The sequence below is a fragment of the Zalophus californianus genome, chromosome 4 (genome assembly GCF_009762305.2).
Source record: "Zalophus californianus isolate mZalCal1 chromosome 4, mZalCal1.pri.v2, whole genome shotgun sequence".
In the NCBI taxonomy this organism is placed as follows: Eukaryota; Metazoa; Chordata; class Mammalia; order Carnivora; family Otariidae; genus Zalophus; species Zalophus californianus.
Window position 1 is genome coordinate 33,503,874 of NC_045598.1, and position 14,203 is coordinate 33,518,076.

The window sequence follows — 14,203 nt, forward strand, 5'->3', positions numbered from 1 at the left end:
TGAGCCCGAGTGCTCAAGTGGAGTCCATTCTTCACCAGATGAGTGCTGGGACCAACCTTCCCACCGGGCCACCTGGCCCCTTCCTGGCCCAACTCTCAACATTCATCCTAGGCCGGGGTACTCCTCATGGTGGGCTGCAATCCTTCCAAAGTTTCCCTTCTCTTAGCTCCCCAGGGAGCCTCCAGACCCAGGGCTATCGGCCGTGTGGGTGAGGAGCACCTGACAGACGTCCTCTGTGGGCCCCAGCCAAGCTAAGCTCGTCGGGTGACCGCTGGAATGAAGGTAGAGACTGTCACAAGGCACTGAGCGTGGACGAAGGAGGGCTGAAGAGTGGCTGTCGAAGGCCACCATGTGAGGGCTCTGCCTGATGAGTCACATATGTTAGCTCGGGGTTTTCCACTGGCTTGTCCAGAGCGTGGTACTAATGGTGTGCCAGATATAGATCTCTCTAGTTCACATTAGAATAAATATAAATATGATTTAATAAAATGTGACATAGCTATATCACAGAATACAGAAAAAAAAAGAAAGCTCTTTACATACTGATTTGGGACACTTCCTCAGATTATATTAAGGAAAAAGCTAGCTTCACAGCAGCATGTTGCATGCTACCTTTGGTATAAAAAAAAGAGGAAATGACGAGGATGGGAGGTGAGGCAGAACATACCTATCTACCTACTTAAAATAACATTAAGGGGGCGCCTGCGTGGCTCAGTCATTAAGTGTCTGCTTTCGGCTCAGGTCATGATCCCAGGGTCCTGGGGTTGAGCCCCGCATCGGGCTCCCTGTTTGGCGGGAAGCCTGCTTCTCCCTCTCCCACTCCCCCTGCTTGTGTTCCCTCTCTCGCTGTTTCTCTGTCAAATAAATAAAAATTAAAAAAAAAATTAAAAAAAAAAACACATAAGAAAGGTAATGTACCTTGGGGGATCTGGATGGCAGTGGCTGGGTGGAACACCCTTCTGCATGTTTTTGAATTTTGAACCATGTGAATGTATCACCTATTCAAAAGAATTCACTTACAAGCCCCTTGGTTTCATATTACTTAGAACAAAGCATTTAGATAAAAATATAAGTGAAAATCAATATAGATGATCATGGCCCAGGAAATGAACTGCACCGCAGCAGGGGCTCTGCGAGAGGTAAGTCCTGTTATTACAGACTCCGTTTTCAGGCTGGCTCTGATGTTCCAGGGGTGTCTGAGACTCTGAAGTTACTCTTGGGGCCCCACTGAGCAGCTGTGGCCTCTGGCAGTGGGGGCTACTGGGAGCCAAGGACATACCCCTGTGCTGGAATCGCCACAGGCAGGTCAGGGTCAAATTCTGCTTTAGAAAACCTGCCTACCCACTCCCTGGTTATACCCACAGCCATGCCGACAGGCTGCAGCACTAGGACTCACACATGCTCAAGTGACCCACGCTCCAGTCCCTGGATGACACAGGCCCCCGTCCTGACATCAAGAAGAGGCTCCTGGGCAAGTGGGGAGGCCTGTGTGGTTGGAGTTCCAACAGGGGGGTGGGAGAAGGCCTTGTGGGAGCCCTGGAGGGAAAGACTTCTAATCTTGCCTGGGGACAATCAAAGCTAGCTTCCCAGGAGGTGACATTGGAGTTGGGCCGTGAAGGACATGCAGAGTCTGCCAAGTGCGGGAGCAATGGCAAGACTGCGTTCCAGGTAGACAGAACGGTCCGTGCGTGGGAAGAAGAGGGGCCTGATTCTGCCGGATCAAACAGGGAGTGCTCAGTGTGGCTGGATGCTAGATGTAGGGGAGGAGAACCCACCCCAGCAGGGAGGCCCTCACCACGCCCCGATGAGAATCAGGAGACCCAGGCTGAAAGACAGAGAACTGCTTCACTTGGGAGCTGGGACACGTGGAGACCTCTGGCCTCGGGTTCCTCACACAGGAAATGGGGATCAGAGTTCCCTCTCTAAAGATTTTCTGTCAAGTTCTGTATCAGTGGCCATCGTGGAGCCTGCAGGGTTCACCTGCCAAGCGTTTGCTGCATCTGGGAAGGATGGGAAGCCACTCTCCATTGGGCCACCACGGCACCAACTGCCCCCACCTGCTCTGTGGCTGCAACTGAAGTGCCAGGACGAAATCCATTCATTCCACATGTTTCTTTAGGTGCCAAGCTGATGGATGACTTGGTGGCGACTTAGAGAAGGGGAATAAACCCACAGCTGTGGCTTTCTTGTGAAGCCTTCTTTAAGGGTGGAGGAGCAATGTGGAGTCTGGAATCTGTGACCCCCAGGAGCCTACCCTTGGTCACCCATCTGTGGCCACCCTGGGGCTGAGGCTACCTTCTAAAACATCCCACCCTCTTGCAGGGTTTTGCCCTGGTTGTGTCCTCTAGAGTCTCCAGCTTTTGCTTCTAGCAGTTGAGAATACCCATCTGCTATTCACCCACCAGTCTGGGAACTCCCTCCAAGAATGGGGCCCTGAGTCTTACCCACCTCTGCAGCCAGACTGCCCAGGGAAGGGCACAGTACAGAACATTCATAAAACAAACCACTTCTGAATTTAGCTTTCAGGCAAAACAGGCTCTATGGGTATCCATTTGGCCAGAACAGTGCTCATCCTAACAGATTTTACCTCGGCCATTTGATGGGTACTGGAACATCAGCTCTGAGAGGCAGAAACCGGCTAACAGTAACTCCCAACTCCCAGGACTTGCTGAAACAAGGCAGTCCCGAGTTCAAATCCGAGCTCTCCTAGGAGCGCTATAGGCCTCTCAGTTCAGCAAGTGCCCAGGCTCAGGGTCCAGCACAGAGGAGGACTTTACACCCCCTACCTCCATCAGCCCTATCCCAACAGGAGGGTCCTCCCTCTCCTGGGAAGCCACTGATGAGGCATCAGCCTCAGGACCTCTCCCACACACCGGGATGCCAGATGGCACACTGGCCGCGTCGCCTAACTTGCCAAGCACTGTGGCCTTTAGCCCCATGCCCGTGTGCCCTTCCTCAGCACCGTGCTCCAGCCTTGGGCTTGGCCGGAAGCAGGCCCTTGGTCAATATTGGCAGAGGAAGGGCATTCCCTGCAGGAGGAGGGTCCCGGCGTCAGCACGATCCAGACGCAGCTTCCCACCATGGAAGCACAGGACTTGGTCCCCAAGTTCTAAGGAGGATGGAAGGGGATGAGGCAGGGGAGTATGGAATCCATAACAGCTCCCTTATTTATTTTGTGGAGGTTTTTTCCCCAAGATCTCCTTTGAACAAAATCCTGGGCATTAAAAAAGAAAGAAGCCCGAGACACTGCAGAATTGCTATAACAGTCTCATGTGACAGATGGGGAGCCTAAGGTCGGAGGGCAAACTCCCAGGATCATCAGCAAACAAAAGCCAGGGCTGGGACTTGACTTCTTTGGATTCCTTGACTGGCAGTTTACCCTCTGACCGCTTCCATCCTGCCAAGTCTTTTCAAAAAGAAGAGTGATGGGTCACCCTTCCAAAGCCTAACCTTCAGGTGACCTCAGGCATTTACTCCTCTGGAGGCCATCCCTGGAGCTTTCCAGTGATGTCAGGACTTCTGCATGGCTAAGCCTCCTGTGCACCCCACGGTGGCCCTGGGGGCAGGAGGCACTCATCAGTCTCCCAAGCAGAGAGGAGAGGAGGGAGCTGCTGCCTTTATCAGTACCCACAGCACCAGTGAGGCACCAGGCGCCATGCCAGGGGCCGCTTCTGCATCCTGATTTAACCACCATGAACACGCGCTGGGGGAGAGACTGCTCCCACTTCACAGATGAAAAAACGGAATATTGGGAGACGAAAAAGCAGATAACCAGAAGGTCGTCAGCTTTTGGGACACTTCTGGTAGGTCTCTGAGGCCAAACCCCATGCCCTTCCTGCTTGTGTCCTCCCCCTTGCTACTGGGCACTGGCCCCCGAAGGAAACAAGGTTCCTACCTGGTACTTTCTTATGTAGGTCAAATTCTATTCTAGCAACTTTTGGAGCCTTGCCCAGTCTGAGCCAGGACAGCCCAGGCTGAAGCTCAGACACCTCTGGCCACTTGGGTGGATCTTGCTCTAAGCCAAGGTTGGCAAGCTAGGGCCTGTTGGCCAAATCCAGCCTGCCAGCTAAGAACGGAGTTTCCATTTTTAAGTGGCTGGAAAAGGAAAAAGAAAAAAAGACTAATATTTTGTGATACATGGAAAATGATACCAAACTCAAATTTCAGTGACCACGAATAACGTGTTATTGGAACACGGTCACACTCATTGATTTATATATTGTTTATTGCGGCTTTTGCACTACAATGGCACACAGGGCCCACAGAGCAGAAAAAGTCTTGTCGGCTTCTGCTTGAAGCCCTAGGTCCTCGGAATGGCTCTGCGTTGGGGCACCTGGGTGGCTCAGTCAGTTAAGCGTCTGCCTTTGGATCAGGTCATGACCTCGGGATCCTGGGATCCAGCCCCACATCGGGCTCCCTGCTGCTGGGGTGGGGGGTGGGGGGGAGGGGAGCCTGCTTCTCCCTCTCCCTCTGCCTGCCGCTCCCCCTGCCTGTGCTCTCTCTCAAATAAATAAAATCTAAAAAAAAAAAAAAAAGAACTGCTCTGTGCAAACCTAGCACATGAACTGCATAGGATTTTCAAAGCCTTCCAGGTAAAACCAGTTCACCCTCTCCAAATCACCAAAAAGTTGTCTGTCCTAAAATGGAACATTAAAGCAAACAAGTGGCTCCCGGGGCTGTGTGCAGGTCCGAGACATCCGGAAAAGCAGATACCCATTCAAAGGGTGAGATGGGCACTAATTCGACCCTGGTAAAAGTCATTGGGTCAGACCATGGGATTTTGCAGAGGTCCCTGTTGGCGGACAAGTTTAAGTCCTAGCTCCCCTGACTTGTGTGACCTTGAGAAAGCCCACTCCCTCCAGACCTCTTCTTCTCCACAAGAGAGGTTTCCTAATAATACGTCACTGAGGAAAGCAAATACCTGAATGCTTGTTCCCAACGCTATTCTATTCAATGGGCATTCGGCAATAAACCAAACCAAAGCCCTGCCTCCTTGAAACTGGATGTTTGAGTTGGGGGTGGGAGGGCAGAAAATAAAAACCTCTAAGATACACCGGGGGCACATGGTATGAGGAAAGAAAGTGATGGGGGTGCTATATCTTAATCACAGTGCTGTAATGGAATATTATGCAGCTGTTGGAAAGAATGCAACATCTGTATGTCCTTGACAGGAGGTGAGTGCCAGGGCTGACTGTTAAGGGAAAAATCAAGGTGAAAACAAAGTGTCAGATGTACATTTTGTGTAAGGAAGGGGGAGAAAACGAACTTGTATAAATGGCACTTGCTTGTATGGGCAGAGCAAATACATCTGGAGATATTGACGTCTCGGGTGGTGGGTGAACAGGAGGGGCTGTGCAGGGCATAGAGAACTATGGAGAAAGTGTGATCCATTATAGGCACACACATACACATGCCCAAAAAGAGGAGAAACCCCAAACCATTACAACCAGGAGAAGACGTTTACTCTTTTACTTTGTATGCTTCTCTATAGTTGACTCCATCATTTCTGTAATTTTTTTTTTTTAAAGATTTTATTTATTTGACAGAGAGAGAGACAGCAAGAGAAGGAACACAAGTAGGGGGAGAGGGAGAGGGAGAAGCAGGCTTCCCGTCGAGCAGGGAGCCCGATGTGGGGCTCGATCCCAGGACCCTGGGATCATGACCTGAGCTGAAGGCAGACACTTAACGACTGAGCCACCCAGGCATCCCTCTGTAATTTTTTTTTAAAGATTTTATTTATTTATTTGACAGAGAGATAGAGCACAAGCAGGGGGTGGGGTATGGCAGAGGGAGAGGGAGAAGCAGACCCCCCGCTGAGCAGGAAGCCTGATGTGGGGCTTGATCCCATGACCCCCCGGATCATGACCCGAGCAGGAGGCAGACACTTAACTGACTGAGCCACCCAGGCGCCCCACATTTCCGTAATTTTCAAAGAATCTACGACCTGACCCAGAGAGGTAGATATTATCCCCACCGCAGCTGAGGAAACAGGCTCCAGCAGAAGGTGTGGCTTCTCTGAGGTCAAATGGTAGAGCTGTTTCTCCCTTTCCTGCCCACTCCCAAATACCAGCGGGAGGCCCGCTCTGGGATAGGCAATCTGGGGACACATCCTGTCCAGCAGAGGCCTCAGTGGCCAAAGGTTCCATAAGCTGGATCTGGCAGGAGGTCTCTCCCCTTCCAGGGTGCCAAGGCGCTGGAGAGGCCAAAGCCAGCAAGGTATTGGTGCCAAGGTCTTAGGGAGGGTGCACTCTGCCCTCACTGTGCTCCGAGTTCAAGGCCTGGCAGCCCTGCTCAGTTCCTACAAAACCCCACCTTTTATGCCTTAGCGGCTGCCTCCCTGCCTTGATGACTGGATGGCAGAGCCTCAGGCTCCACTCCACCCCTCCCACGGAGGGAGGTAACAATCAGAGGTTTGTTTTGGTGGCCAGGCCTGGGCCTGCCAGCATGGTCACAGCCTCTCTGAGCCCACGAGGCCAACCAGGAGCCTTCTCAGCCTCTACCATCCAGGAGACACCGGTTACCGAACTGAGTGGCTTTGTCACCTGTGTGCCCAGGAGTGAGGCGGGGGAAGGGTGAGGCTGCAGGTCCCAAGCCAATGCTGCACACTTCCCCCTTTGTTCCAGGTCTCCCCAGCTCTGCCAGCTCTGCCAGCTCTGGAGGAGGGGGAACTGGAGGCCTGTACCCTCAGAGCCAGAGAGGAGCTCTAGGCCCTGATACCCCGTGACCAGAAGGCACTGGGTATAGCCGAGCTCCCTGAAGTCACAAGCTGATTATGGGGGATTTGGGACTGACCCAGCGCCGGGGAAGAAGGGTTGGGTCCCTGAAAGGCTCAGCGTGGGACAAGGATCATAATGGAGATGTTTACACTGTCCGTGCACACCAAGTGGCCATACAAAGGGTCTTCCCACCTAAGGAGCCACCACCCTGAGTTGGGGAACTTGGCCAGTCTCACCATCCCTGCCACAGGGTAGCAGGCTTCCAGCTCCATGGCTCTGGGGAAAGTCACTTGCCCAAGGTCACGGTTTCCTGAGGACATGTTTTGTTTCCATTCACAGAAGGATTTCAGTTGTCAAGTTATGTCTAATCCCACCTTTCGACTCCGACTGCACCCAGAAGGAGCTTGGAAGTCCTGCAGTGTGGGAATTCCTGCTCGTCTGGGGTGAGTGGAGGGGGGCACACTGGGCAGGGGTGTGGAAAAATCTTCTTTTTTTAATACTCAGGAACATCTCCAATTCTTTGTGAGGGCCTTATCTTGGGCAAGCGTCTTTCCTTCCTGGGCCCCAGTTTTCCCTATCTGTCAAATGGAGGGCTGGGCCATGCACTGCAAAGTCCCTTCCTGCTCCAACTCTCCTTGATCCTCTTCTGTCACCTCGAGAGGCTGGCAGCATGTTTTGCAGTAGGAGGCTCAGTGTGTGACCTTGGGAAAGTCATTTTTCACTGGACAGTGAGGTCACTGTGGCTCATATCTCCCACACAGGGGAGGCAGGGCAGCCACATTAGCTGACCCAGCTCTGGGCCCGGCCCAACCACCCACGTGCTAGCTCCTTCCCAGCAAACCCCTGCTGCAGAAGAACTGGCCGGTGGGATCTTGAATGATTGACTCAATCGACCGCCACTCATGGCCTGGGCATCCCAGGGCTCCCTAAAAGCTCACGCTGTCAGAATGCCAAACTTCTGGACAGAGGCCACAACCCAGGTACAGTCACCTGGGACCCAGGTTAAGTGTATGGATCGTGGGAGTCCAGAGAAGGAACATTTATGGAGCATCTATGCGGACAGACACATTTTTTTTCTGAATTTTTACATTCTCATAATGAAAATGACATCACTCTGCAGATGAGGCAACTGAACTCAACTGGAATTCAAAACCACATCCACAGGACTTTAAAAGTCTATGCTCTTCATACCACTGAGGGGCTGAGAAGCCCTGCAGATCTCTGATTTCTCCTTTATCTGGAAGACAGAGAAGGCAGAGACCCGCCCACATGCCCACCTGCCCTCCCTCGCCCCAGGGGCCCTAGGCACCACAGGGGACTAGCCAGGAATTCTTCACAACGGGCTGGGTGAGAGGTCCTAGGACAGGGCTCACCTCGCCTGCTGCCCAGGAGGGGGCATGAGCAAAACTTTGGCTGGGACGGGAGGCATTCAACCTGTCCCCGCTTCCTACTCAGTTAAACTCTGCACAATGCGCAGAGGACATCAATGTGGAGAGGACACAACAGAACACAGGGAAGTCGGTTAAGTCTATTCTCAGTGCCTAAGAGATGAAGGGGAACACAGCAGAAAGAACTTCAGGGGCGCCCAGCTGGCTGAGTCGGTAGACACATGACTCTTGATCTTGGGGCTGTGAGTTGGAGCCCCATGCTGGATGTAGAGATTAATTTTTTTTCTTTAATCTTAAAAAAAAAAAAGAGAGAGAGAGAGAGAGAGAGAACTTCAGAGTCAGACACACCTGGTTGAAAGACCTCGGGCAAGGGACATAACCTCTCCAGGCCTCAGTCTAACATCCTGCACAAAAGGGCTGTGCTTGCTGATCAAATCAGCAGTCTCCAAAAGGAAAGGCTTTATTCCAGAATGTATACTAATGACCCAGAGAGGGTTTGGCAAAACAAAACAAAGCTTTTTTTTAAAACCGTAACTGTTATCTGTGTCTTTTTTAAATGTCTATATATGTAGGCATATAATCTACTAGTATAACAGTGTATACACATGAATTTTAAATACAGATAAACCACTGAGAAGGAGGTGCTCCAAAGTTATTTACTGCTGGGCAGACAGTCCTAAGTTTGGAGGGTACGGCATTAAAATACCCACCGGCTACAGCATTTAGAGCCAGTTCGTACAAGGGCAGCCTTTGAGTTTAGGCAAACCCTCCCCTCGGCCCAAAATTCAAGAAAGGGTGTGGTGAAAGGGGCCAGTGGAGACTGAAAGCCCTTTTTGATTGGCCTGGGTTCAAATCTAGCCCCACCACTGACTAGCTGTGTGACTTCAGGAAAGTTACCTCCCTTTTCTGAGCTCCAAACCTGTGAACCAGCAGGGCTACACGGAGGGTAACACAGTGGCATTTTAGCCAAGAGCCTAGTAAGCTGTAAGCGGCTGTTGATTCTCTCCTGCACTTTTCTGTCTCTGCTCAGAATATTCACTTATCCACTCAAAAAATAAACGCCCAGGTCCCGCTGAACAGGACAGTTCTTACTCTGGAAGAAGTAAAAAAAGGTCATTCTCTTTTACAAACAGAGAAATGAGGGTCCAGAGAGGTGAAGAGGCCTGTCACACCCTGAGATAAAACAGCAAGGGTCTCCAGCCCTTACCAAGAGCTAAAATCACCTGTTTTATTTTTGTCCTGTTACATCCATATGCCAGGATAATGATTCACCGACGACTGTTGGGTTTGCGGCGCAGGGTCTCACCTCAAGCCCAAGGGCCAGGGTGGGGTGAAACAAGTTCTGTGGATTCAACAGGTATGAAGGAGCCTTTTCCCGCTGAGAGGACCGCCTGGCGTCAGTCAGGCGCCACTCGGCCTAGGCAAGACCCTGCTCAGTGCCACTGGCCACGGCCACGGCCAAAGGAAGGGCAGTGCAGATTCAGTCCTGTTCCCGCATTCCGGGTTTTAAAAGGGTTTTTAAAAGGGCGGGGGGGCACCGTCGCGCCTCCCCTGCCAAGGGGCTGGGAACATTCGAGAGGGAGCGCTTCAAAGAAAAAGTCACTTTAAAATACTCTTCGCAAGGGGAAAGGGAGCGGGGGGTAAGAAAGAAACAATGCCCTGCACGCAGGAGGGGATCGATAAATATTTGTTGAAAAGGAACCGTTCTGGGAGTCACAAAGATCCCCTGCAGGACAAGCCGCTCTACAGATAAAGAAAAGAGATCCTATCTAGGCAGTTGTTTGTCCTCAGAGGAGGAGGCCACATCTAGAGTACGGAGTGTCCCCCGGGCCCCCGGGCCCGGACCCCCGGCGTGCGCTCCTCCAGATCTGCTCTCGCGTGGGGCCCCTTCCCGGCCTAGCCCCCCACCCCCACTCCCGGGGCTCGTGGCGGTGGCCCCCCAGGAGCTCTCTCGGCCCAGCCGCGCCCGAGCAGGGAAACGTGCCACCTCGGAGCACCTCTCCCCGGTACTTGGCAAAGCTTTGGGGCCTGCACTACGCGGAAAGAAGGGCCTCACAGGCCGGCTTTCCGTCTCCGCCCCGGAGCCGGGCATCCTGGAGTTGGCGCCCGGGTCTGAAAAAAAGTACCCTCCGCTTCGGAACCTCGGAGGGCTGGCGCGGGAGACCGCGCGAGGCCGCGTCTAAAGCCCAACAGCAGGCCGCGCGCAGAGTGTGGCCCCCAGGCGAACCCGGCAGCGGTTCGGAGCCTGCGGAGTGGGGGCGGGTCCTGCCGCCTCCGCGCGCCGAGCCCGGGGCCGGGCCGGGGGCTCGGCCCGCTCAGCCAATGGGCGCCGCGCTCGATCCCCCTCCCCCGCCCCGGGAGGAGTCGGCGCGGGGCCTCCGCCGGGGAGATCGTGAGCGACGTGCCGCGCCTGGGCCCTGGGTGCCCCGGCCCCGCCGGGCCGCGTGAACGGCGCGGCGCCCCCGGAAGGAAGCCAGATACTTAGTGCGGGCGCCAACTACGCACGCGGCGCCCTTGCGCCCGCCACATCCCGAGCCCATCCGCACCCGCGCCCCCCGCCTCGGCAGAGCGCGGCGCTCCAGGCCGCCGCCGAGGGAGGCTCAGAGAGGCGCGGCGCCCGCCCCGGGCGCAGAGCGCGGCCGGGCGGCCGGGGAGGCTCGGGCCGGCGGAGGGTCGGAGGGGGCCGCGCCTTTGTTCCGGGCGGGGAGGGCCGGCGGGCGCGCGACTCACCTTGCTGCTGGGCTCCATGGCCGCGCTGCGCCGGAGGCTCTGGCAGCGCCGGGTGCGCGGGCGGTGACTGGTGGACGGGCGGACGGGCGGCGCTCTCCGGCTCAGGCTCCTGCTCCGGCTCGGAGACTCCGACTGCGACTCTGATTTCGGTCGTTTGGCCTCCTGCTCCCTGGCGAGCTCGCTCCCAAGACCCACAGCCCAGGACCTCCAGGACCTCCGCGCTAGCCGGGGCTACCTCTAGCTTCTCGCCTAGAGCGCGCGGACGGTAGAGTTTATAGGACCCCAGCCATTGGCTGGCGCTGCCGGTGTGTGTGTCGGGGGGGGGGGGGGTGTGCGCAGAGCCTGAGGGCGGGGCCTGGGGCATGTCCGGGGCGGGGCTCCTCGGGGAAGGGGGCCGGGGGAGGGGTCGGGGAAGGGGGCCTGGAAGGCACTCTGCCGGCTCCTAGCTCTGGCTGTGGGTCTCTCCCGCTGCCCGCGCCCCGAGTCCGGGGAAGCGCGCTCGCTGTGTGACGCTAAGCCAGTGTGCACACCTCTCTGAGCCTCAGCGACCGCTAGCAAAATGGTGGAGTTGTACAGCAAATCGGGATCGGCGGCGGGTAGCGCTTAAGAGCGAGGACTCTGGAGTCCTCATCCCGCCACTGGATAACTTTGGTAAACTAAGGATAATAATAGTACCACCTCATAGGTTTGTTATGAAGATTAAGTGAGTTAATATTTATAAAGTGTTTAGAACAGTGTCTGTTTCGTGGTAAGTGGTGTTTAAGTATTTGTGAGACAAACTACAGGAGGTCTCGCTCCGAGATTTTCTCCTAACCCCTCTCCACCCCCGACATTCCTGTTTGCAAGCCAAGCCTTGCTTTAGCACAGTCTGGGCCCGCTGCCTGAAAATCCATACCTACCTCTTTCTCTGGGTTTTCCTATCAGCTCCTTTGTGAAGTCTTCTCGACTGTTGACAGTACATGTGAATCTATGGCGACAGGTTAAGTGTGAAAAATAGGAACGGTAAGAACACAGGAGTCCTTGGGTTTGAGCCAGCTCTGTTGTATACCAGTCCTAGCACGATCCTAGGCAATGTGCTGGCCTTTGAGCCTCGGTCTTATTACCTGTCAAACAGAATGGATACCACCTCCAGGCTCATGTGCTGTCACAAGAGATACAATTTCCAGATAAGTCCATGAAATACTCACCACTTGTTGACACACAGCAAGTCCTTCTTCAGTGGTAGTGGTATCATTTCACCTTATTTACTCTTCTAAACCCGAGTCTTACTTGAGACACAGCGAAGGGAAAGACCCCCAGTCCAAAGTCCTGAGGTTAGGCCGAGTGTCCCTTTCCCTGTGGAGAGGGACGAGGAGGGGTTAGTTTCAGTTGGAAAGGAGGAGGCTGAGCTGACCACATGACTCCTGGACTCCTCTGTCCAGGCTGTGTGTCCAGTGCTGCCAAGGGGGCACCGTGGCTGGGCATGGAGCAGCCCACGGGAGGGCGAGCAGGCCCCTTCCCAGCACACCTCTGCCCACAGCTTCTGTTCCTATGGTCTCCCAGCTGCTCAGCCGGCAAAGCTGGGGGCTTCCTCTTGTCCCCCAGGTACCAGAGGCCACCAAGTCCTGCTGCTTTCACTCTCTGTACCACCTCATCCTCCCTCCCTGCTCTTTGCAGGGCCTCCACTCCTCCGGTCTCACCTCCTCTAGTCCTGACTCCCTCTCAGGCTCATGTGTCTGAGGCTGCGGAGAGGGAGCAGGCCCTTGCTTAGTTTACAAGCTCTCGGCCTCACCTCTCCCACCAGCAGTTTCTTTATCTCTACCTTCGCTCGGGTTGTTTCCTCTGCCTGACTCCCTCCACCCCCACCTCCGTGTGCCACAGTGCTTCTGATGGCACAGAGTACCTCTGCAGTGGGGCTTCCGGAAAGGGTCCCAGAGTCCCCCAAGAGGGAATCTTGATCTTCTTTACCCTTTGGTGTTTCTTCGTGTGCTGCTGGTCCTGTCTGTCTCTCCTCAGATGGAGCCCCCTGAGGATGGCTTCTGTGGTGGAGACGCATGGGCGAAGGAGTGAAGGCAGGCAGTAATGAATGATCAGATGAGTAGCTAGCCTGCCTATTGCCTGCCGACACTGGCAGTCTTTCCTTAAGTACCTTTTTGGTTTTGCGACTTCGCAGCTCAAAGTCTCCATAGCTCTCTGTTTCCAAGCACGCCCAGTCTATGGTGTATGCTACTTCCCAGCTGTGGGTATGTCTCACTCAGCTCACGGGTCACACTCACCACCAGGCTCCCTTTCCTTCACTAGGCCAGCCCTGAGTGGGTCGCTTACCCAGGGTCAGAGGCATGTAAGTCTGTTGCTAGCCTTATGGAGCCCCCAAATGGGAAGGGATGCAGGAGGGGAAATGGACAGCAGTAATACAGGGATAAGAATGTGTACAAGAGGGGAACCTGGGTGGCTCAGTCGTTAAGCGTCTGCCTTCGGCCCGGGTCATGGTCCCGGGGTCCTGGGATCGAGCCCTGCATCGGGCTCTCTGCTCGGCGGGGAGTCTGCTTCTGCTTCTCCCTCTCCCTCTGCCTGCCGCTCCCCCTGCTTCTGCTCTCTCTCTCTCTCTCTCTGTCAAAAATAAATAAAATTAAAAAAAAAATGTGTACAAGAGGAGAACTTGTACCACGGAGGAAGGACAGGGGGTAGAGAGAGCTTTAGGGAAGGGAGGGGGCATGCTTAGCAGGGTTTAGAAGGCTGAATATGAGTTCACCAGGTAGATCATAGGGAAGCCCATTCCTGGCAGAGGGAAGAACGTGCATAGACAGGCAGAGAGTAATTGCTGAAAGGAAGGAAGAATCTCTAGACCACACTCAGGGACTGAGGGTGGACTCCCGGATTCAGACTCCTGAGTCCCAACTCTGCTATTGACTTACCAAACATCACTGAACAAATCCCTTCTCTCTGAGCCTCAAGCCTCAGATCTATAAAATGGGTATAACAGTTCCCTCCTGGATCGGCCTGAGGAGAAATGGATATGTGTAAAAGTTTATCCAAATCAGCAGTCCTAATTCATGATGTCAAATCAAATCCCCCTCCTCTGGTCAGGGTAGCACCAGAAGACAAAGCAGAGTGGCCAGAAAAACTGCCTTACTTTTGCCCCATCTCACCATACCTGCCCAAACAGACCCCCATTCTCTGCTTGAAATTCCATTTCTAGGTGTTCTCTCTCTCTGTAAAAGTTTTATGACCCACTAGAGGCTACAGTTTTGAGGTAAATTCATGAGAAGCTATTAACCCTGGATCAGAGGTTAGATTCTCAGGTGGGCTAGTTTATTTTGGGGATAGCTGAGTCCTGGGAAACAGAATTTAACTCCAACCAGAGAGGGAACACCAGGGAAAGCCTAAATG

At 54.1% G+C, this 14,203-nt stretch overlaps 1 protein-coding gene across 1 annotated transcript in view; it reads right to left on the bottom strand.

Annotated features, from left to right (window-relative positions):
• The window catches only part of SLC2A1 (solute carrier family 2 member 1), a 28,757-nt gene extending 17,632 nt beyond the window's left edge, over window positions 1-11,125 (bottom strand). Inside the window, exon 1 of the mRNA XM_027608429.2 lies at window positions 10,835-11,125. Within this exon, the coding sequence (XP_027464230.1) occupies window positions 10,835-10,852 (18 nt within the window). The 5' untranslated portion in view covers window positions 10,853-11,125. The remainder of the gene's footprint in view (window positions 1-10,834) is intronic.
• Window positions 11,126-14,203: the final 3,078 nt, after the last annotated feature.